Genomic DNA, 18,735 nt, shown 5'->3' with positions numbered 1-18,735 from the left:
AATCATTCTTTAATTGACTGTGTGGCATCCAATACGAACCACTTCATAACACAAACCCGAACGTCTGTGTATGTCTGCACATTGGACTACTGGAGCCACCGTTCGCCAATTCTGCACAGTATTACATGTCCTCTGGGGAAAATTTGCATCATGCATGTTTTTGTAGATATTTATTACTGTTGCCGTTTGCTCGCATGGAGGGATGGGTTGTTAGTCCAAGGGTGTAGTCTGAGCAGTAGGGGCCTGAACAATGGTAGGATTAGCTAACAGTCCAGCTATGTGCAGTATTTGAAGTCGTGTCTGAGTTTGTTTGGGGAGGTAGATGTGCGTTTAGATGACCCGACAGCAGCTGTTGGGCACTTTTAAACTGTCAGAAAATCCTTCCATTTATTTACTCCCTTTCTGCCTTCCATCCAGTAAAAGGTAGAGAGTCTTGTAAGTGTTAAACTCCTAATGAGGGAAAAAAATTGGAAGTATGTTGTAGGCTTCGGTTCGATGTGTGAATTCAAATAGGTCATGGTTGTAACGTGCACAGTTTCCTCTAAGATTATACAATATGTTGTCAGAATGTGTTGACCGTGTGTGTTTGTGTCTGTAATGTGTGGCTGAAACCAGTCATAATAAGAGTAGCACAGCAGTTAATCAATTAATTAATAAATGAATGTTCACTATCTGCTGAGAATGAATTAAAGCACAGCAGAATGATATCAACATGTGTAAACATTGTAATTGCGTTTTGAAAAATACATAATTTAGTCAAAATCTGCTAAGGGATAATAATGGAATACAGTTTTAAAAAGTGATTTTTCATTATTGTTTACAACAGGATCTTTATTTTCATGGGTTTAAAATAAGATCTTTTTGTTATACGAGTCATTTGCAACAGCTGAATGTAGCATTTTTGACGAGCCAAACATTTTAGTCTCTGAGAATTTAAGCCAAAAAATGTACTTTATTCCGTAAAAAAGTATAATGAACTGAGCAAAAAGCACGTCTCAAGCACTTTTTATAGTTACCCAAAAATCAAACATAGTTCACCTCTCACGCACGTTATCACGTCCATTAAATACGTTGGAGTATTAGTACTAAAAACATCGACATAACACACTCATGGGAGTCAATCACTTCACTGAATACTTGCCGGCTAAGAAATACTCGCAGAAGTTGAATCTGAATGATCAGGGAACTGAATTACTTCACACTGCATGCTAAAGAGAATAAACACCACTCCAATTGAAGAACTGGAAAAAGGAAGTTGTATGTTATATTTTGACTGACATTTTTATATATATATATATATATATATATATATATATATATATATATATATATATATATATATATATATATATATGTATATATATATGTATGTATGTATGTATGCCTGTACAACTGTACTTTTTGTTTTAATTCGTGACTTCTCATTCTCCGGGAACATTTGATTTGATTTATTTGAAAACACTTATTGTGGCTTGAAAAGCCCTTTTCCTGAGCTTTGGCTTCTGATAAAATGTGTCTAAGCTTTTTACCGTAGAGCAATTTGTACTTTGAATAGAAGTTGCCATTTAATAAGTTTGTTGCACTTTTTTTTGATTGGCCTGTATTTCAAAATCAAATTGGGACTGGTTCCATTTTGAACTCTTATTACATTTCATTTATTTTTTCTTTCCTTTTGCATAAACAATTATAATTTTGTTCTATTCCAGGAATTAATGGAAACCATTTGCATTTAGGGAAAAAAATTCGTACATGCAGTGCTGTTTTCAATGTCATCACAGGCTACTTTTTTGTGGCTAAAATGACAGAAGACGGCTGCTTTTAAGTACCGCACAAGCAAACTGATAAGTGAATCATTCCACTCTCTAAACCACTCTTTTATTGGGACTTTAATAACCACTGTATTATAAATTATAATGTATTCCTCCATTTGCTAATGCCCTTCAATATAGCCGCCTAAAACGTAGTCTGAAGTTACTGTGGCTACCTTTTCAAAGGCAAATCAATTACATGTTTTTGGTAATGCACCGTAATTCCGCCGTCAATGGACTGGCGGATGAATTGAAGCGATTCAGAGAGAAGTGGTTGTTCCTGTGATGTTTTTTTGTTTGCACTCTGCACTATTGACTGCATCCAATCAAGAGCAAGTATTCATCCTCCATTCCCACCATAATGGAAACAGGTTGTCGCAGGCACCTGATTATGACCTCCAGTTATGCTCGGCTAATGGAATATGGAGTTCTCGCTCTCCGTATGTTGTTAAAGCAATTCTGGCCAAAAGTTTTCCTCAAACTCGACGTTAAAAGAGTTCGCCATTTCTACCAAATTGCAGAGCGCAAGACTGAAGAAGGATATCGGAAGGGAGATCTTCAGGAAGTAAAAATTGCCACTTGCATACTGTCTTTGACCGACCGCGCCAAAGCTTCACCACTCCACAGGAACATGTGCCGTTTAGGAAGATATAAAGGAGTGATTTTATTACCCGGTGCATCTCTCCTCAGAAGCGATTTCATTTCTCTTTTCAGCCGCCACAGGAGTCTTTATTTGATCTCATATTCCTGAATTTAACTGCTTCAAACTGGCCGGCCTCAGTTTATTTTCATTTGGAAAACACATTTTCTGTTCAAGAGGACACGGGGGTAGTTGGGATTGAGGTGGGGGCTGTCAGGGTCTGTGTCGAATGTAAATGTCTTCTTTTAGTCACTTTTCACTCTAGATTATTGGAGTCCATCTTTTCATTTTCTCCCACCTCTAGCAGATCCGACGTGTATCTGCCGTGCCTACAAACGAGACCAGTGAGTCTTAGTCTTTCACATTGAGTCTTTGTAGGGTTTCTGAACTATTCAAGGAGCCTGTCTGCTTGTTCACAGGTTGTTAATGTTCAATATGTAGGTATTTCTTCAACTTTGCACACTCTCAATATAGGTCTTTTTTTTTTTTTTTTTCTTAAGCAACAAATGTCAGTTCCACCTTTACTTAGCTTTTTGTGGTGAAATTATTATTATTATTATTCATTTAAAAATCCATCTGGTTTAGCTTAATTTAATTCATCCAGCATTTTATGTATCCTAAATGCACACAATTGCACCCTAAACCCTAGTAAGTTGGCAGAACTAAAAAAAACGAGGTATTCAGTTGCCAACAAACTCCATGATTAAGTTAGTAGAACTTAAAATTTTGATTCTGTACTCAACATTTGCTAATTAAATGTTGACTTAGCCAACTCATACAGTTTGATTGCATAAACATCAAATTGAGTCAATTCTTTTACATTTAACTGCTTGCTAGCAATATCATACTTGCATGTCTTAATATTGCAAAGAAACTAGCACGATACATTTGCATGTACGCAGCATGCCATAAACATATTCTAAATACGGAACTCCATACTATTTTTACTATATCTTTCTATGGCAGGAATAGTAAGAGTAGTTTGATAGTATGCGGTTCAGCAATAATCTTAAAATGTTGCTCTCCGTTCTCCAATTAATCATTATTTAGGTTAACCTATTAATCTTGTGCAAAAGCACACTTAAGTTTAACATGTATTCTCAGTATGCAGTCTGATGCAAAGCATGCTGGGAACTAGAACTCTGTTGCACTCTTTTTTGAGTTCACTTAACTTTTTTCTATTAATTACAATGACTTTCAGTAATATTTGAGTGAAATAAACTCTTTTCATTTGGTTAATTTTGACTGGTTAATTTCAGGTTTACAGTGTAAATAAAAAATGTTACACTTGTTGCATAATTTGGCTGTTTCAGATTCAGTTTTTTTATACAAATTATTAATTGTGATGGAAATGATGCTAGTGATGCAGTCGTAATTTAACTGGAAAATAATATAAATATTTTTACCCAATTAATTGAATTGAATGGTTGAATTGAATGGTTAATTTTTACTTTTTATGTTACAATTTGATGTTTTTAATTTTATTTGATACAATTTAACATTAAAAGTTTGGGTCTATTACATGGATAAAACAATTAAATCTTGCCTATGCTTATGACAGTTTTAATGTGACCTTCATAAAACAAAGAAATCTGTTTTAATAAAGATCAAACTTTCGGCCATTAAACTGCTTAAAGTTGAAGAAACACCCATTTGTTTCAGAATTGTGGTTGGGAGTTGCGGTTGAACTTGCGTTCTCAGGCTGTCTGATGCACCCAAACAACTTTTCCCTGCTTCAGATTTTGTCATGTGTTGACACAGATGTTCAGGCGTGTGATCCAGCATGAGATGTTTTAAATATCAGTGGTGGGGTGAGACCGTCTAGTCCAAACAGGGCTGCCACCTCTCTAGAGTCGGATCATCTGGGACCGGGTGCCTTTATCAGGGCTTCAGTGTCTCTGTCTGATTCTCCTGCAAGTAACACCTCTCTGACCTGTCTGATGACAGCACTATGAAGACATTCAGCAATTTCAGAGACAAAAAACCCCCCTCAGCCAAACCTGCCCCTCTTTCTCTCATATTTTTTTTTATTTGGCTAGCCTCCATTCAGCGAATTACCTCCAGATGTAATTCCTATCCCCGCCCCCACTGAATTAGTGGCTAGTAAAAATTAGGTTTAAATTAGCTGTGGCATGGAGAACGGTTAAGTTTAAAATGTCCTTATAATGAGTTTATTATTCTTTGGTGGGATTCCATTTTCCTGAATTAATTCTCTCTCTCTTTTTTTTTTTTTTTAAGTAATTTGCTGTCTGATTGAATAGCATCAAACCTCTGGATTGGATGTAGCTCATGCTACTTTTTGGGTTCTGGTGTAATGTGAGAATAGCTTAGATATGTCCAACTTTCCTGCTGCTTTTTATCACTGTTTTTCTTTTTTCCCCATCTTTAAATGTTTGGAGTATTTGTGATCTGACTGTGTGAATTTGTACATTTTAAAGGTAGTGTTTTCTGAGAGGCTAGCAAAAGCAAGCTAGCTTTGAAAGCATAAGATCCCACACCCTCCCTCAGAGCGCCTCCAAAGCCACACATTCGGACTGAATTCAATGATTGGACGAACATTTTATGCTCCTACACCTTCCACAGATGAAATACAGTATATACATATAAATACATCTAGACCACTAAACTTAGTGATTAGCCTACTATCCAGATGTGAAGAGGCTTTCAACCAGCATAACAAAAAAAATTAAAAATTCTGGAACAAATCACCTACCCTGCCTTCAAGTAGCAAATTTAACAGACTAAGACCATTTATATGCTTATAAGCATCTCTATTAATATTGGGGTTAGTGATTTGAACAAACCTTTAAACCTAAGTATTAAACTTCAGTCTTATTGAGCAGAAGTACGCAAAGTGTTGTGTTTCTATGAATGGTTTTTGGCCTCTTGATTTGTGCTGCTAAGCAACACCTTAAAAACCACATGGCAACACCCTGGCACCAACGGAAATGGAAAAGAAAGAAAGCTAGGCGTGATACTTTGTATTTTAGTAGTAAATTCTTAGCTAACTTGATGCATTTTAATTTGAAGAATAAAGAATCACGCAGACAGAGCAAAGTTCTTTAGTGTTATAAAAATAGATGTTTTTTGTGGTCATTTTGATAAGCGTGTTGCGTTAAATGTATTTGTGTAAAACATTTATTAAACGTATTGTTTTTTTTGCTACAAAGATGTCTTTTATCTTTCGAGTTGTTTAAGAGTCTTTAAAAAAACAAACTGGGCATAACAGGTTTTAGAGGAATTGTTTGTTTATCTTTGTCTTGTTGACAAACATGTTCAATTTATTACCAAAACTGTTTTCTTTATTTTTCGTCACAATAATCTATGTTTTTAACCCCCTGTCTTTTATCTTTTGAGTTGTTTAGAAGTCTAAAATTCAAAAGTATGACTGTTTTTAGAGGGTTTTTTTGTCATGATGATAAACACGAAATGTATGGGTTTTTTTTTTCTCCCGTCTTTAATCTTTTGAGTTGTTTAAGAGTCTAAAAAACGAAATGTATGAATTTTTTTTTTTTTTTGTCATGTTGACAAACGTGGTCATCGTTGAGTGCTTGTCATGTTGCCTTTCATCTTATTACAAGTTTGGCAGCTCCGAGCGCATCAAATACCCATTACCTGCGTATCTCCAACAATGCAACGCTAATACAAATTACAGCCTTTACAGTATGATAATATCTCTTGAGCGAGAGAGGAAGTCGGCTGCCATTCAGTTTGCTTTCATCTGCCGCCAACCTGCCGCATAACAGGTAAACTGCTGTGAGCTGCACTTGCTTGTATAAATTTACCCACACAGTCAAGTCTTTGATTTCATCAACTCATCTAATTCAAATGCGCTTTTGAAGGAGCTCACATTTTAAGGGTAGACACAGAAGAGCCAATTTAACCTGGAGTGTCTGTCTCGTTCTGCGGGGCTTTCTGTTTGAAGTGGCCGGTCAGCTTGAACTGTCTGACTTCTGTCATTTCGATCTCTTTTATTTCTCCACTGAAATGTATACTTCAATCCTCCCTACAGATGCCAGAGTGGAGCAGGTATCATTAAACGGAGAAAGCGAGAACATCGCCGAGTGTTCGCCACGGCTGCTGGTGCTGTGCGTTGATGAGTGCGGACTGGTTTGTTTTCAATAGGAACTGAAGGCAGGGCCCTTTTCCTGGGGCCGCTCGCTGCGCCTGTTGATATTGCGTCGAGCAAACACTCTCTCTGGGATGTCCTGTCGGGCGTCCGGCCAGGGTCGCAAATGAAAGTCACATGTGAGGAATCCTGCACAGGGAACCTCTGAGCTGAAGCCGGCCCCCGCCTCGCTCCTGGCCCCTGAGCTTAATTAGCTTTTTAATGGAGGTGCCACCAAACGTAGCTTATTTACCGGCGCAGATAGCGGCTTATTTTGATGTGCGTTACGACTCTGAGCTCTTTGAGACTCGGGGTTGTTATTTTCAGAGTAATGCTGTGGATTAAACGCACATCTTATCTTGCGCTCTTGTGATTGTTGAGCTTTGCTGCATCCCCCTCTCTTGCCTACTGAAGTATATATGCAAATACATTTGGACACTGTCATTATAGGCTACTTAATAGGACTTCATTAAGGTTCCGCCATGCAAGGCAAAAGGAGGTTGCCATGGATACCGCGGCGCTTAAGTACAGTATATTATAATGTTTAGCTGCCTGTTATATAATCATTGTGCTCTAATGGTCCATTTCGGGTCATATCGATCGGCGATGAAGAGCATCATAAAGATGAAGAGAGGCCGGTCTTATGAGTTTGCCATTAATCTCTCTTTTTCTTTACGTTTTGTAACTTAAAAAGAGAATTGGGGTATGGATAGATCAATTTTCTTGCCTTGAGAAATGGTAAGAATCACCACAGATGCAACAATCTTGAGCTAAAAACTGAAATAAGCTTTTTTTGACCATATATTTGAAAAATTAATAGGTAACACTTTATTTTAAGGTGACGTAGTTACGCGTTACTACATGTACTTACTATAGTAAAAACAGTAAATAATGCATAATTACAAGTAATTATTTGAGTAAGTACAATGTAAGTATGTCACCTTAAAATAAAGTGTTAACCAATAAATATTAGTGGATGATCTATTTCTGTTTTGTACATGCCAGGGCAATATATTACTAATATAGGTGTATATAATATGCTTAAAATAATACGTCATAATTTAACGGAAAAAAGAAAGATAGGCTGTAAGTACATATATATATTTATTATTGTTGGTCATGCTGTTTGTAGATTTTGACACAAGGGGGAACTAAAACTTCTGTTAGTTGACCAAGCAGGTGGTTATTGACTCATTAGGGACTTAGGTACTGTTGCATTTGCAGTGTTCTTTTTGTATAGATCCTGTGCATGTATATTTTCTGTATACATGCAGACCCACAGCTGAGAGTTTATTAGGGCTGTTTACAAGCGTCAAGAGCGTTCCACAGGCTCAGTCATCAGCCGAATGGATCGGAGGCGGAGATGAGCTCAAGTGGATAACTCTCCAGCCAGAGAACAGCTTTAATGCTGCCGGCATTTCTGTGAGGCCTGAAACACACATCAGACTCTCAGTGAGTGCACACTGGCTCAGCGTAATCTGCTGTTAGCTCAGTCTTTAGTGGTGGTCAGCCGGTAGGAGTCTTTCATGGGCTGATGCTGATATCTAGAGAGCAGGGTGGCTGATATAATACCCATATACTGTAATAAGTTCACATTGAAAATGCATAGTTTAGCATTTTGAAAGCATTTTGTATTTTGCATATATATATCACTGATTAAATATGCAAATTCATGACCATGATCATGTGATTGTACAGACGGTCATATTTTAGGATTAATTTGGATCATCTCCTCGCGTGGACAAACATAATCAAGTATTATAGTGGAGTTCATGCATGTTAACACAATTTATAAAATTTGTACAAAAAATAATATTTCTAGTGATCCCAACTTTATATATAGTACAGTTGAATGGCCGCAAATTAGGTTTGTGTACCTTATTTTACACAATATTAACTTAAAATTCAGCAAAAATGTTAACCTTAAGCTTATATTGCAATTGACAATCCTGTCAGATTTTAAAACTGACACAAGGGGGAGGTAACACCTCTGTTAAACAACCAAGGGTCATAATAGAGATGATAATGCTAACATGTTCAATTATTATCTTATCAATTGCTAATATTTAGCATGCATGAGTTTCAGTTGTGGTTTTGGTGTTGTAACTGGTGTGATTGTGAAATAAAAAAACAGTGCTTAGATGCTCGGTGGTGTGATTTGTGTCACTATGAACAAGCCCAGTAGTGTCATTTTCTCCAAAAAGCCCTGGTTTCCCCCAGTGTGCTCTTGACACCTTCCCTAGTCTCGGGGCAGGACGTTTTGTGTCTGCTTTAATTGAAAATGAATAGTTAGAGGGGTTGCCATGGAAATGATGCCAGCGCTCAGAGCCACCAACTCTTGCCACCGCTGCCGTCACACGAGTCCATCCCCCCCTCAACCGACACTTTCTTCTGCATACGCTCGAGAGACGCTGCTGGAATTGTTTGTCCTCATTGACCTTGCAGTCCAAAGCCCTGTGAAATGAGGAGGGGAGTAAAGAGAGAGAGAGTTAAGTGAGAGACAGACAGAATAAAACCTGATAGGAGCGAGAACTGAGAACGGCTATCAAGCACTAAAAGCTAAATCGGCCTGTTTGTCTCGTGAAGTGAAGGTTAGGGCGCGATGTAGCCCTTAGCGATTGAGATGAAATATAAATATGATGCATTAGACGCGATTCATGTGGTGACGCCAAGATCTGGAGGCCTTCCATGCCTGCCAGAGAAACCTTTTACACTTCCTCATTGAGCGTTTGCCCTGGTCTGGAGTGGCGGAGGCCTAGAAACATTTTGGCTCGAGCTCAGTAGTTTCTAATCATATCATACAGTTCAAATTATGTTTCTGTAGAGCTGGTAGATAAGGTGCTACTTGGAGCTTGTTATATCATGCTCAGAGCGGGGATTTCAGGAGGTCTTACGGCTAGTTATTTTTTTTAAACTAAATAAATTTGTCATGCTTGGCTTGGGTGGATTGTTCACAACATTAAAAATGACACACGTGATGTGTGCTTTTTTGTTTGTTTTTGCTTTCAGAACTTCTACACTTGTATATGAGGTAATTGATTTTACTAGCAGCTTGAAATATGGAATTGTTTAGTCGTCCATTTTCATATAAACCACGTGCAAAAAGCATCAACGTCAGTCTTTTGCATTTAAAATCTGCTCGTTCACGTCTCCCCCGTTTACCAACAGCTGGTTCCTCGTTCGCGTTCCAGCGACGTCAACGCGAACGCTTCCCAACGACCCTCACTTTTCAATCTCCATGTGGCGATGGGAAGCCTGCAGCAGATGGACTCGATTTTGCATCTGCCGCGTGCAGACTGGCCTTTGTGCTCCTCTCCTGGGGGAGAGCGTGGCTCTCGTCTCTGTGAGCGGATTCCTGTCTGCGGGAACTGCTAGGAGAAACATCTGTGGCATGCGGGGTGAGAGAACGAGAAAAGGGGTTGACAAACACCGTTAGTTCAGTCGTTGACAATACCACTGATACAAGAGCGAAAGATTTTGTGGGTTTGACAACAGTCAGTAAATAGTGCAAATAATCACGATTAACATCTGTAAAGGCAAATTTGCAAACCTTCTAAAGTGGTTTCCAAGCTTCTTCTTTTTTTCTCGCTCTCTTTGCTCAAATATTTCCCTCGTAGGGACTTTTTGGGGGTTAGTTTGACCTAATAAGGAAAGCAGCAGGCGTATTTATTTATTATTTCCACCACACTATCACTCAACTTGCTAAAGTAGCCCTATCATCCATCTCGCAAGGAAAAAAAAAGGAAACACAGCGAAAAGAAGTGCCCCCCCCCCCCCCCCCCCCCCACACACACACACCTCCCCACCCTGACAATCAAACTGCTGATTTTTGTGTACGATTAGTCCTCGGGTGCCAAAACAATCAGAGGTCTGCTTGATTTGTTTTAATTACAGGCGTAAAAATGCCACGGGTTTCTCCGACGTGATCGGGCAAGAGGCGCTTTGCAATGCTCACGTAAATACCGCTGTAAATAGTTCTCTAATGATGGCTTTGACAGTGAACGTCAGCTAGTTTTTTCTTTCTTTCGTTCTTCGTACCCCCCACTTCTCCCCCCACCCCCCCTCCTATTTTTTTTCTTGCTCTGATGCTGTTGCCTACCAGTGGCATCCTATTCCTCATATTTGATGCAAGTTAATGCTTCAAGGCTTCTAAGAATATCTTCAAATGCCTGTACCTTCGGGGAGTGGGATTGTGTGTCGTTTCTCAAAAGGTAGGTTCATTTTTTTTCCTGGCTGAGAGTGTTGTGGTTTTTATTTTAGAAAACGCTAAGCTCACTAGTTTGTTTGCAGACTTGCGTCGCCCCCCGTCTTTGAGAAGGTCACATGCTTGCTAATCTCATTCAAGCTAGAATGAATTTAAAAAAAAAGGCAGGCACACGTACCTCGCGTTTTTAGGGGCTCTGGACGTCCTCCACAGCTGGCCGCGTGTGTTAAATCCCCTCTCGGTTGGAGTCCGAATGCAGGAGAAAGAGAGGAGAAGGAGAGAAAGAAAGTGTGTGTGCGTGTGTGGTGAGCCGCGCGCTCAAATGAGAGCTGCGAGAGGCATCTAGCGGAGAGCGATCCGAGTCCCCGGCTCCGCGCGCAGGCTGTGAGGGAGCGCTCAGACGCTGGTGCGCATGGTCACACACACACACACACACACACACACACACACACACTCTCTCTCACACACACTCGCTTCTTTCACTCAGCAACTCAGTCAGCAAGACGAAAGACTTCCTTTTTTTTTTTAAAGAAAGAAAGAAAGAAAAAGAGGGAGAGTAACACATTTTTGAAGAGCATTTTAAGAGGAAGCACAGATGCAGGAAAATTTGCAATGATTAGTTGCATTTTTGGAGAATTTTGAGAGATTTAACGCTAATGATGCCAGTATTTCCACTGCGTCACAAAAGGCAGAAAAGCTCCGGGTCAGGGCGACACATTTCCATTTTAGGCACTTTTTTCATCACCTCCCTTCGTTCCCGGCCGGTCGCTCGGCTTCCCAAAGCCCCGCGTCTCCTATTGGGCCCTGTCTGCGCGCTGTCGTAATTGCTTGGTGACAAGTGGAGATGAAGGAATAATTGTCAGGAGATAGGGGTCGTTTTTTTTAATGGGTGCACTGCCGATTTAAGTATGCATGAGCGACGCGTGAGGGACGGGGCCAAAGAGGCGCTTGTTTATGATGCGAGTCTGTATAAACACAGTTGGAGTGATGACACTGATAATCGCACGCTCTTCCCCGTGATGCACGACTCTCCGCGAAACACCCTGTCCAGCTTGCCGTACCACACTGCTCACCTGCAGGTAATAAAACCACCTTTTCCTCTATCCATCCATCCATCCATGCTTTCCTACTTTCACCCATCCATCGGGACTTTTCAGTCTCGCTGTCATTCCTCAAGGCTTAAGGCATTCTCCGGCTTGGTTTGTGGGCTGCTTTCATCTGTGGGTTAATTGCTGGTGATAATGGCAATGACGATAATGAATGTGGTTTTGTGCGGGTGTGTGTGCGCGTGCCGTTAAGTGTGTGTGAGTGTGTGTGTGTGTTTCTCGTGTGATTTAACTTTGCCTAGTAGGTGATTTTATTTGAAGTGAAGTGTTTGTGGAGTTTATAGTGTGCTGATGGGAAATTAAATCATTTAAGTGCTTTTTATGGTTTTGTTTTCTGTATATTAGCAATTAAATATTTTTGTGAGCAGCTATTGGAATTTTTATCAGGCTTATAATTGTAAAATAGTAATTAGTTTTACACGTGTATTTCTTTTTTCCTTTTTTCTTTTTTTAATTTGAAAGAGTTAAGATTTCAGTCTCCTAAAACTTCAACGAGCCTGTCCCATTTTGGAGGTGGGGTCAGTCAAATGATTAGCCCTCGAGTACTAATTATCCCTAGCAAAGGCGGGCAGACAATTTGTTTACTTAAATATTCATAAGGGTGAGCGACGCTCACTATTGGGCTATTGTGAGCATATTATTAAGTTTTTATATGGCTTTGTGCTGGAATGTGGACGTTGTCTTCTTTATAATTTAATACTCTGATGCATAATGAGCTGGGTGATTAGTACATATGGAGAATCATATGGAGAATTTACAGTGTTCTCCTGAGTCTGATTGTAATAGCTTGTTTAGTGTGATCAAATTAAATGCTGCATATTTGGTGTTTTTTTTATTATGCAAATCCCCTCGCTGAACTTTTTTTTCATGCCTCCTTTTATACCCTCTCAAAAAATAAATAAAAAGAAAACAATAAACAAAAAGAAAAATATGAATTTCAAAAAATGTTTAACCAAAATAGTTTTTTTTTTAGAAAGAGCCCATGCCAATTAACATCGCTCATTAGCCAAGGCGGTTATTTGTTTTGAAAGTTTAACCAATCACTTTGTTATGCTAATTGTGATGTAATTTAATTTGAGTCCCGTAATGATGATGCCGCTATTATCCCCATAAATGATGCAGTTAAGCATCACAGCCTTATTTGCATGTGCTTGAAGGGAGAAGCTGGATGAGACGACGCCAGCATCACTCTCGTTTTCCTCCCTCTGTTCTCCCACGTCCCTCCGGGTCCTCCTCGGCCTGTCTGCGCTCATTGATGATCAGCCTTTTTTATCTGATATTTTAATGCGAAATGAGTCGACTGGTTACTCACACCGCGCAGATGTAAATTAAATAATTGAAATACCAGACTATTAAAAAATGCAAATGATTTCTTCAGTCGAGGCATCATCACACAGTGAAGTCATGGAGAAACGATTGACTTGTATTTTTTTTTTTTTTTTTTCTCTCTTATGTGCATTGTACTAGTTTGCAATCTACCTCCTTGAGTTCACATTTGCACATCAAAGTGCTTCTTTGTTGGTGAGAGGTTAATTTTTAATCCATTGATTTCATGGCCTCTGGTTTGGACATGCAGATGGTGGCTGATTAGTTAGTGTGTGTGTGTGCGCAGTGTGCTCGTGTTCCTGCAGTCTTGTGGTTGAATTTTTAAGAAAAAAAAATCAATTTGAAAGTCCTACAAGAGCCGCTTCCCTCTTTAAATGCACTTCTGAGAACCCTTCAGCCCAAGCTCTCGCTCTGTGACTAAGTCTCCCTTAAAGACTGCCCATTATCTATTTTGTCGAGGTTTTAGACTCTGGGTAATTTTCCTCGGGAAAGATTATTTTTCTCTCGACCAATCTCGCCTGTTACCGCCCTAATTGGTTACATAAATCTTGTCGGGTATGAATGAGAAATGTTGCGGTGTTGTCAAGTGTAATCTTCACCCTTATTTACCAATTCATTAAGATCTATCGATGCAGGACCGGGCCGAAAGAATGACAACATAAATCAGAGCAGTGGGACATAATGACCCTAATCAGCCTCAAATAAGTGGAAACGTCACCATGAGCTATGTCTCTCTGAGTTCGTGTCTGTGTGGCGGCAGCAGGGCCGTCCCGGTCGTTAACGCGGCCGCGTGTCCCGGGCAGGGGCGAGCACGCTTACCCCCTCCACCCCAAGCCTTTTAATCTCGCCCCACACGCAGGCGGTGTCACAAAGGATAATTGCGGCACGAGATGAAATGAAATATGCGTTTTGAGGCAGGTAAATAGTGAAAGGAGATGGATAAATAGTGAGAAAGAGAGCGAGGGAGAGACTGTCTCCTCCTGCCAAAGATGATTGGAGCAGACAATGGGGCCTCCTACTTTTATAGGTCAATTACTGGTGATTAGGTGGGTTGAGTTAATTAAAGAAATTACCCAAAATGCAGGCACAGGGACCGCTTGATGAGATACCGGCGTCACTGTCTCGTCACCCACGTCCGAGAGGGAGGTGCTTGCTGGGTAAAATTTGAATCAAATGGAAAGACTTGAAACACTCACTCACTTTTCTCTTTTTTCCCCCGGAAGCGCTGGAAAATCTTTGTAGGTCACAACGTGTTTAGCATTTATGAATTGTGTATGTTTTGGTTTTGTTTCAGAGCTTCTCCAGGATTTATTGCAGTGTTCTTTTGTCCCCTCAGTCTCTGTGCTCCCCCCCTCTTTCTTTTCTCCTACTTTTAATGTAAATAGCCCAGAATTAAGTTCTGAACATTCAGCGCTGAATGAATCGAATCACAGATGGTCTATTTATCACGAGTGAAACGATGAATTGAATTTTTTTTCTCTTGAATGTGTTCTCATTTTACCACTGATAACAACACTTGATTCGGTTACTTTGCATACTATTAATCCTGAAAAGCGATGTATTCATCCTCCCTTTTCATTTTTGAACTCGTGGTATAAATATGATTTCCCTCGTGCTCTTTTTTACTCTGTAATCTCGTCCATTGTGAATCACTTTGAAATCCCTCTGTCTGAGAAGAGGGGGCCTGTAATATTACATTCAGGTTTAGAGGAGAGTCATTAACGGTGTACGGTGACCCCTAAGAGCCAAAAAGGACTGCTGGCATGCGTTGTTTAACTTTAAGACTGCATTTTCTAGGTGTTCAGTGGCATTTTTAATTATCATATTCTCCATTTCTCGTGTAGTACAGATGCACGGGATGAAATTCCAACTTTGCATCATCGTGTCTGAAATCTGGCATTTTGATTTATTAAGTATTCCCGACTGTTAAATATTGGAGAATAGTGGAGCGCCGCGCTGCTTTATTTTGTATGCATTGTAACTTGTGGCAATGATGAATTAATTTCAGTGGAGCACAGAATTTGTGATTATTTTAAATGGTATCCATATCTTAACTGAATCAGAGCGAGTGAAGCTAGCAGACTGTGAAATGTAATTTTTAGTATTTTTTTTTCTTTTCACCCTTCCTTGCAATGTTAGGATTCCGGGCACCTGAGCAATGCACTGATAATGACTAGTCTTCTTGGATCACAGAGTCTGCCTTTCCTATGCCTCCCTGAAATAATCATCAAGCTCTTTTTCAGGTCTGTTCTGCTCGTCCTATCAGGGGAGAGGGCTGCCGGTTTCCACGGGAGGAGAAAAATGAAGTGGATGACTTCTGTGTGTGTGTGTGTGTGTGTGTGTGAGACTGTGTTAATGTCACAGTTGCAGCCTCTGGTGCCCCTTTTCAGCGACTTGTATAAAACGTCCCGCGGTTTCCGAGCGCCTTAGATGATGGAGAACTTAGAATTGATACCCGAGCCCCGATAAGAAGGGTGCTGCGTTTGATAATGAGGCAACATTTGCGGTTGTAAAATCAGATCAGCTCAAACAAGCATGAGTAACTTTACTCCTTCATGATGAGGAGTGTGTGTGTGTGTGTGCGTATGAGAAACATCTGGGCTATATTTGTGGCTTTCTCTCCCCACACCTTTCTTTGCTAACCCACCCACCCGAAATCACAGGCGTAGCCCTTGAATGCGTTGTCAGGATCCTGTCTGGGATTTTTCACCTGATGGAAAGGACAGATTTGCACAGCCTACGATTCGAGAGCAAACATTTGCACAGCCAGAAAGGAATCGCACGCCTGGTACTGTTACAGCGTTTAAAGCACACACAAAAAAACACACAGCGAGAAAAGAAACAGATCCAAATAACATCTTTTATTCCAGAAATGGAGCGATTTGGGTTTTTTTTATCAACCTTCCTGAATACACACCAGCACAGATTTTCCTTTTAGATTATGACTGTTATCAAGATGATATGGGTAATAACGGCTCACAAGCTCTGTGTTTATCACAGCGACTCGCTGAAATGTGCTTTAGGACTCGTCCAATTTTTCCGGTGTCAAATGGACCGGAGCTTTTCCACACTAGGAGTACAGCGAGGGCTGTAAATATTGTACCAATAGCACGAACCCTCGACCCCAGTGGGTTTTTAGGGAAAATCAGTGTGTTATAGTGACAGGCGGTCGGTCTCAGGGGTCAGAGACGGAGAAACGAGGGTCACGCAATAGAATGAAGACAGACTTTGGGAGCTGGCTTTCTTCCCTCTCTCTCTTTCCCTCTCGCTCCGTCCATCTCTCTCAGGCGGTACAGTCCCGTACTAGACTCTCTCCTTCACTCAGTGTCATTCAGACGCGTAAACCACACACCCTCCTCGCGTCGTCCGCTCCATCGCGTGGAAGCGATCGCGAGCGAGGATGTGTTTCTAATTGACATTGTAATTGGCAGATTTGGATGCTGCCTTCAGATGGCTAATTAATTTATCTCACCGCTGTCATTAAGGTTAAAGCAGCACCTGATCTCTCTGAATACACTTTGCATACATCTGCATGAGCATTACGTTCAGTTAGACACCTACACGCCAGTTGTGGATCATGTGGATTTAGAGGATACAGTGTTAATAATGTGTGTTTCTATAATGACAGGATCAGTATTCCGCGTCATTAAGCCCAAAACCAAATTTGAAGTGAAAAAAAAAAAAAGATTTTTCTTTTCTTCTTTTTTTTCTTCCAAATATTACATCAAAATGTTATCTGTTCTTTAGTTATTTAAAAACATGTGTGTTTAATTCTGGGAATAATCAGTTTGTCTTTTCATTGAAGTCATATTTGAATTTCTTGAGTGCAAACTGGGATTACAGTGATCCGAAATGTAATTTTAATTAGCTTTTTTTTTTTTTTTTTACTTTGGAGTAGGAACAGTGTCCTAAACTCATACCTTACTTTTTAGTCTCCTCCATTGTGGCATTAAAAAACACTCCATTACGTTGTTCATAAAATCTGCGTAAAGGCAATCAAGAGGCCCTTCTCTGAATATTTTAAACATTGGGCATGTAAAATTTATGCCTAATTTGAATACTTATTAGTCGCCTAATCTCTACGGCAGCTTTGTGTTTCTTCAGGAGAGATTCGTCAGCCCTCACACTGTGTGTGTGTGTCTCTCTCTCTCTCTCTCTCTCTCTCTCTTTCTCCTTGTCTGTTAATCTTCTGCACTTTTGTAGTTGTTTTTTGACCATGTAAAAAAAAAATATATATATATTTTTTTTTGCTTCTTATGTTTCTCATAAAACATAAGCCGAGCCGTTAAAATGTAATTTGCTGATATGAAAAGCAGCCGTGGATTAGAAGACTATGTCTTTGTTGTGTCGTGCGTTTGATTAGCGGCGTTCTTCTCTTTCTTTCTTTTTCTTTTTTTTTTTTTTTCCCGTGGCTCGGCTGTCGAGCTACTGTACGCTCTCGTTCAAAGATCGCTGCTAATTGTCCGTACGTAGCAGGTGACAAAATTGATGTGTTTAATCTGTGGAAAGAAGGATGGTGGAGCTGTCAGGGAAATAAATGAAAGTGTTGCAGGAAAAATGAATCCCCTCTTAACATTACACGAGATTAGGGATATTTTATTGTGCATGCTTGCCATTAGCGTAATTAATATTGTTTATGTTTGATTGCGCTGAAATATGAGACGGGCCGTCATCATTTTCTGAGAGAAACAAAATGTGTAAGGGGAAGAGAGGAGGGGGGGGTCTGATGAATATGTGAATGACGGAGGAGATTGTGTGTCTCTGTGTGTGTATTAAGACTCTTGTGGGTATATTAGCTATGCAGAACACACCTTGATTTGCGTTTGTTGGGTCGGACGATTCTTTTATTTATTGCAGGAATCACAGATCTTGCCAGGGTTCCTGTGAACGTACACAACATTTATGCAGGGAAAATGATAAAACATTTATTACCAGAGAAGAGGTAATATGCATAATTTATGCTGTTTTTAGCACAATCATTAGTGATATTCGTGAATTTTTTTATTTTTTTTTTGCATCCACCACTCTCCTCTGTTTTGATTTCCAATAGATGCCAGTGAAAATTAATTTAATATCTTTTCATTTATTTGCCAGGGTAAAAATTGACGTGTGCGATTTTTGTTCTGTTTGAATTTTAATTGTGCTCGGCGGACGCCGCTAAATATACGGAAGTAATGAATATTTGAGTATGTGATTAAAATAAAAGGGAGGGAAAGAACTACCCTATATGTGACATAAGATTTTTTCTCTCTCTCTCTCTCCTCATTTGACTAGCAGGCAAATTTTATTTTGCTTCAGCTAAAAGAAAAGACCATTATATCGTTCATCACAGTACAGAAGCATGTGATTTGTAATTCCCCCTCTTCTCCCCTCACCTCCTGTACCAAATTTTAATTTTGCATGATTAGCTGTGCGTCATTAAGCAACTCCGTTCAGTCGAGACGCAACGGGGATATTTTAAGACATTCGAACAGGGGGAGAAAAAAAAAGGACGTTTCTTACATGGTATATTTCAAGCATGTTCCTTTTGAAATTATTCACAC

At 39.8% G+C, this 18,735-nt stretch overlaps 1 protein-coding gene and 1 long non-coding RNA gene across 9 annotated transcripts in view; one reads left to right on the top strand and one right to left on the bottom strand.

Moving 5' to 3' along the window:
* foxp2 (forkhead box P2) overlaps positions 1–18,735 on the top strand; it is a 99,396-nt gene that overhangs the window by 26,098 nt on the left and 54,563 nt on the right. The window contains exon 1 of one of the 8 annotated variants that reach the window (XM_084406449.1): positions 10,654–10,767. The exons of 4 other annotated variants lie outside the window; for them this stretch is intronic. Coding sequence is in view for 2 of the 4 variants with exons in the window: in XM_084406446.1 (XP_084262572.1) it covers positions 11,669–11,839 (171 nt within the window). In the remaining 2 variants the exon portion in view is untranslated. Of the gene's footprint in view, positions 1–10,653; positions 10,768–11,235; positions 11,840–18,735 lie in introns of those variants that run through there. 3 more of the 8 variants (XM_084406446.1, XM_084406450.1, XM_084406448.1) reach the window with 3 other exon arrangements.
* LOC311288846 lies at positions 8,168–11,093 on the bottom strand. The gene is made up of 4 exons (XR_014627026.1): positions 10,939–11,093; positions 10,107–10,197; positions 9,719–9,940; positions 8,168–9,010 (listed from the first exon to the last, which is right to left on the bottom strand). It is a non-coding gene; the product is annotated as an uncharacterized lncRNA (long non-coding RNA).

This window comes from Rutilus rutilus (genome assembly GCF_951802725.1).
Source record: "Rutilus rutilus genome assembly, chromosome: 4".
Taxonomy (NCBI): domain Eukaryota; kingdom Metazoa; phylum Chordata; class Actinopteri; order Cypriniformes; family Leuciscidae; genus Rutilus; species Rutilus rutilus.
This window is presented reverse-complemented; position numbering and strand designations above follow the sequence as displayed.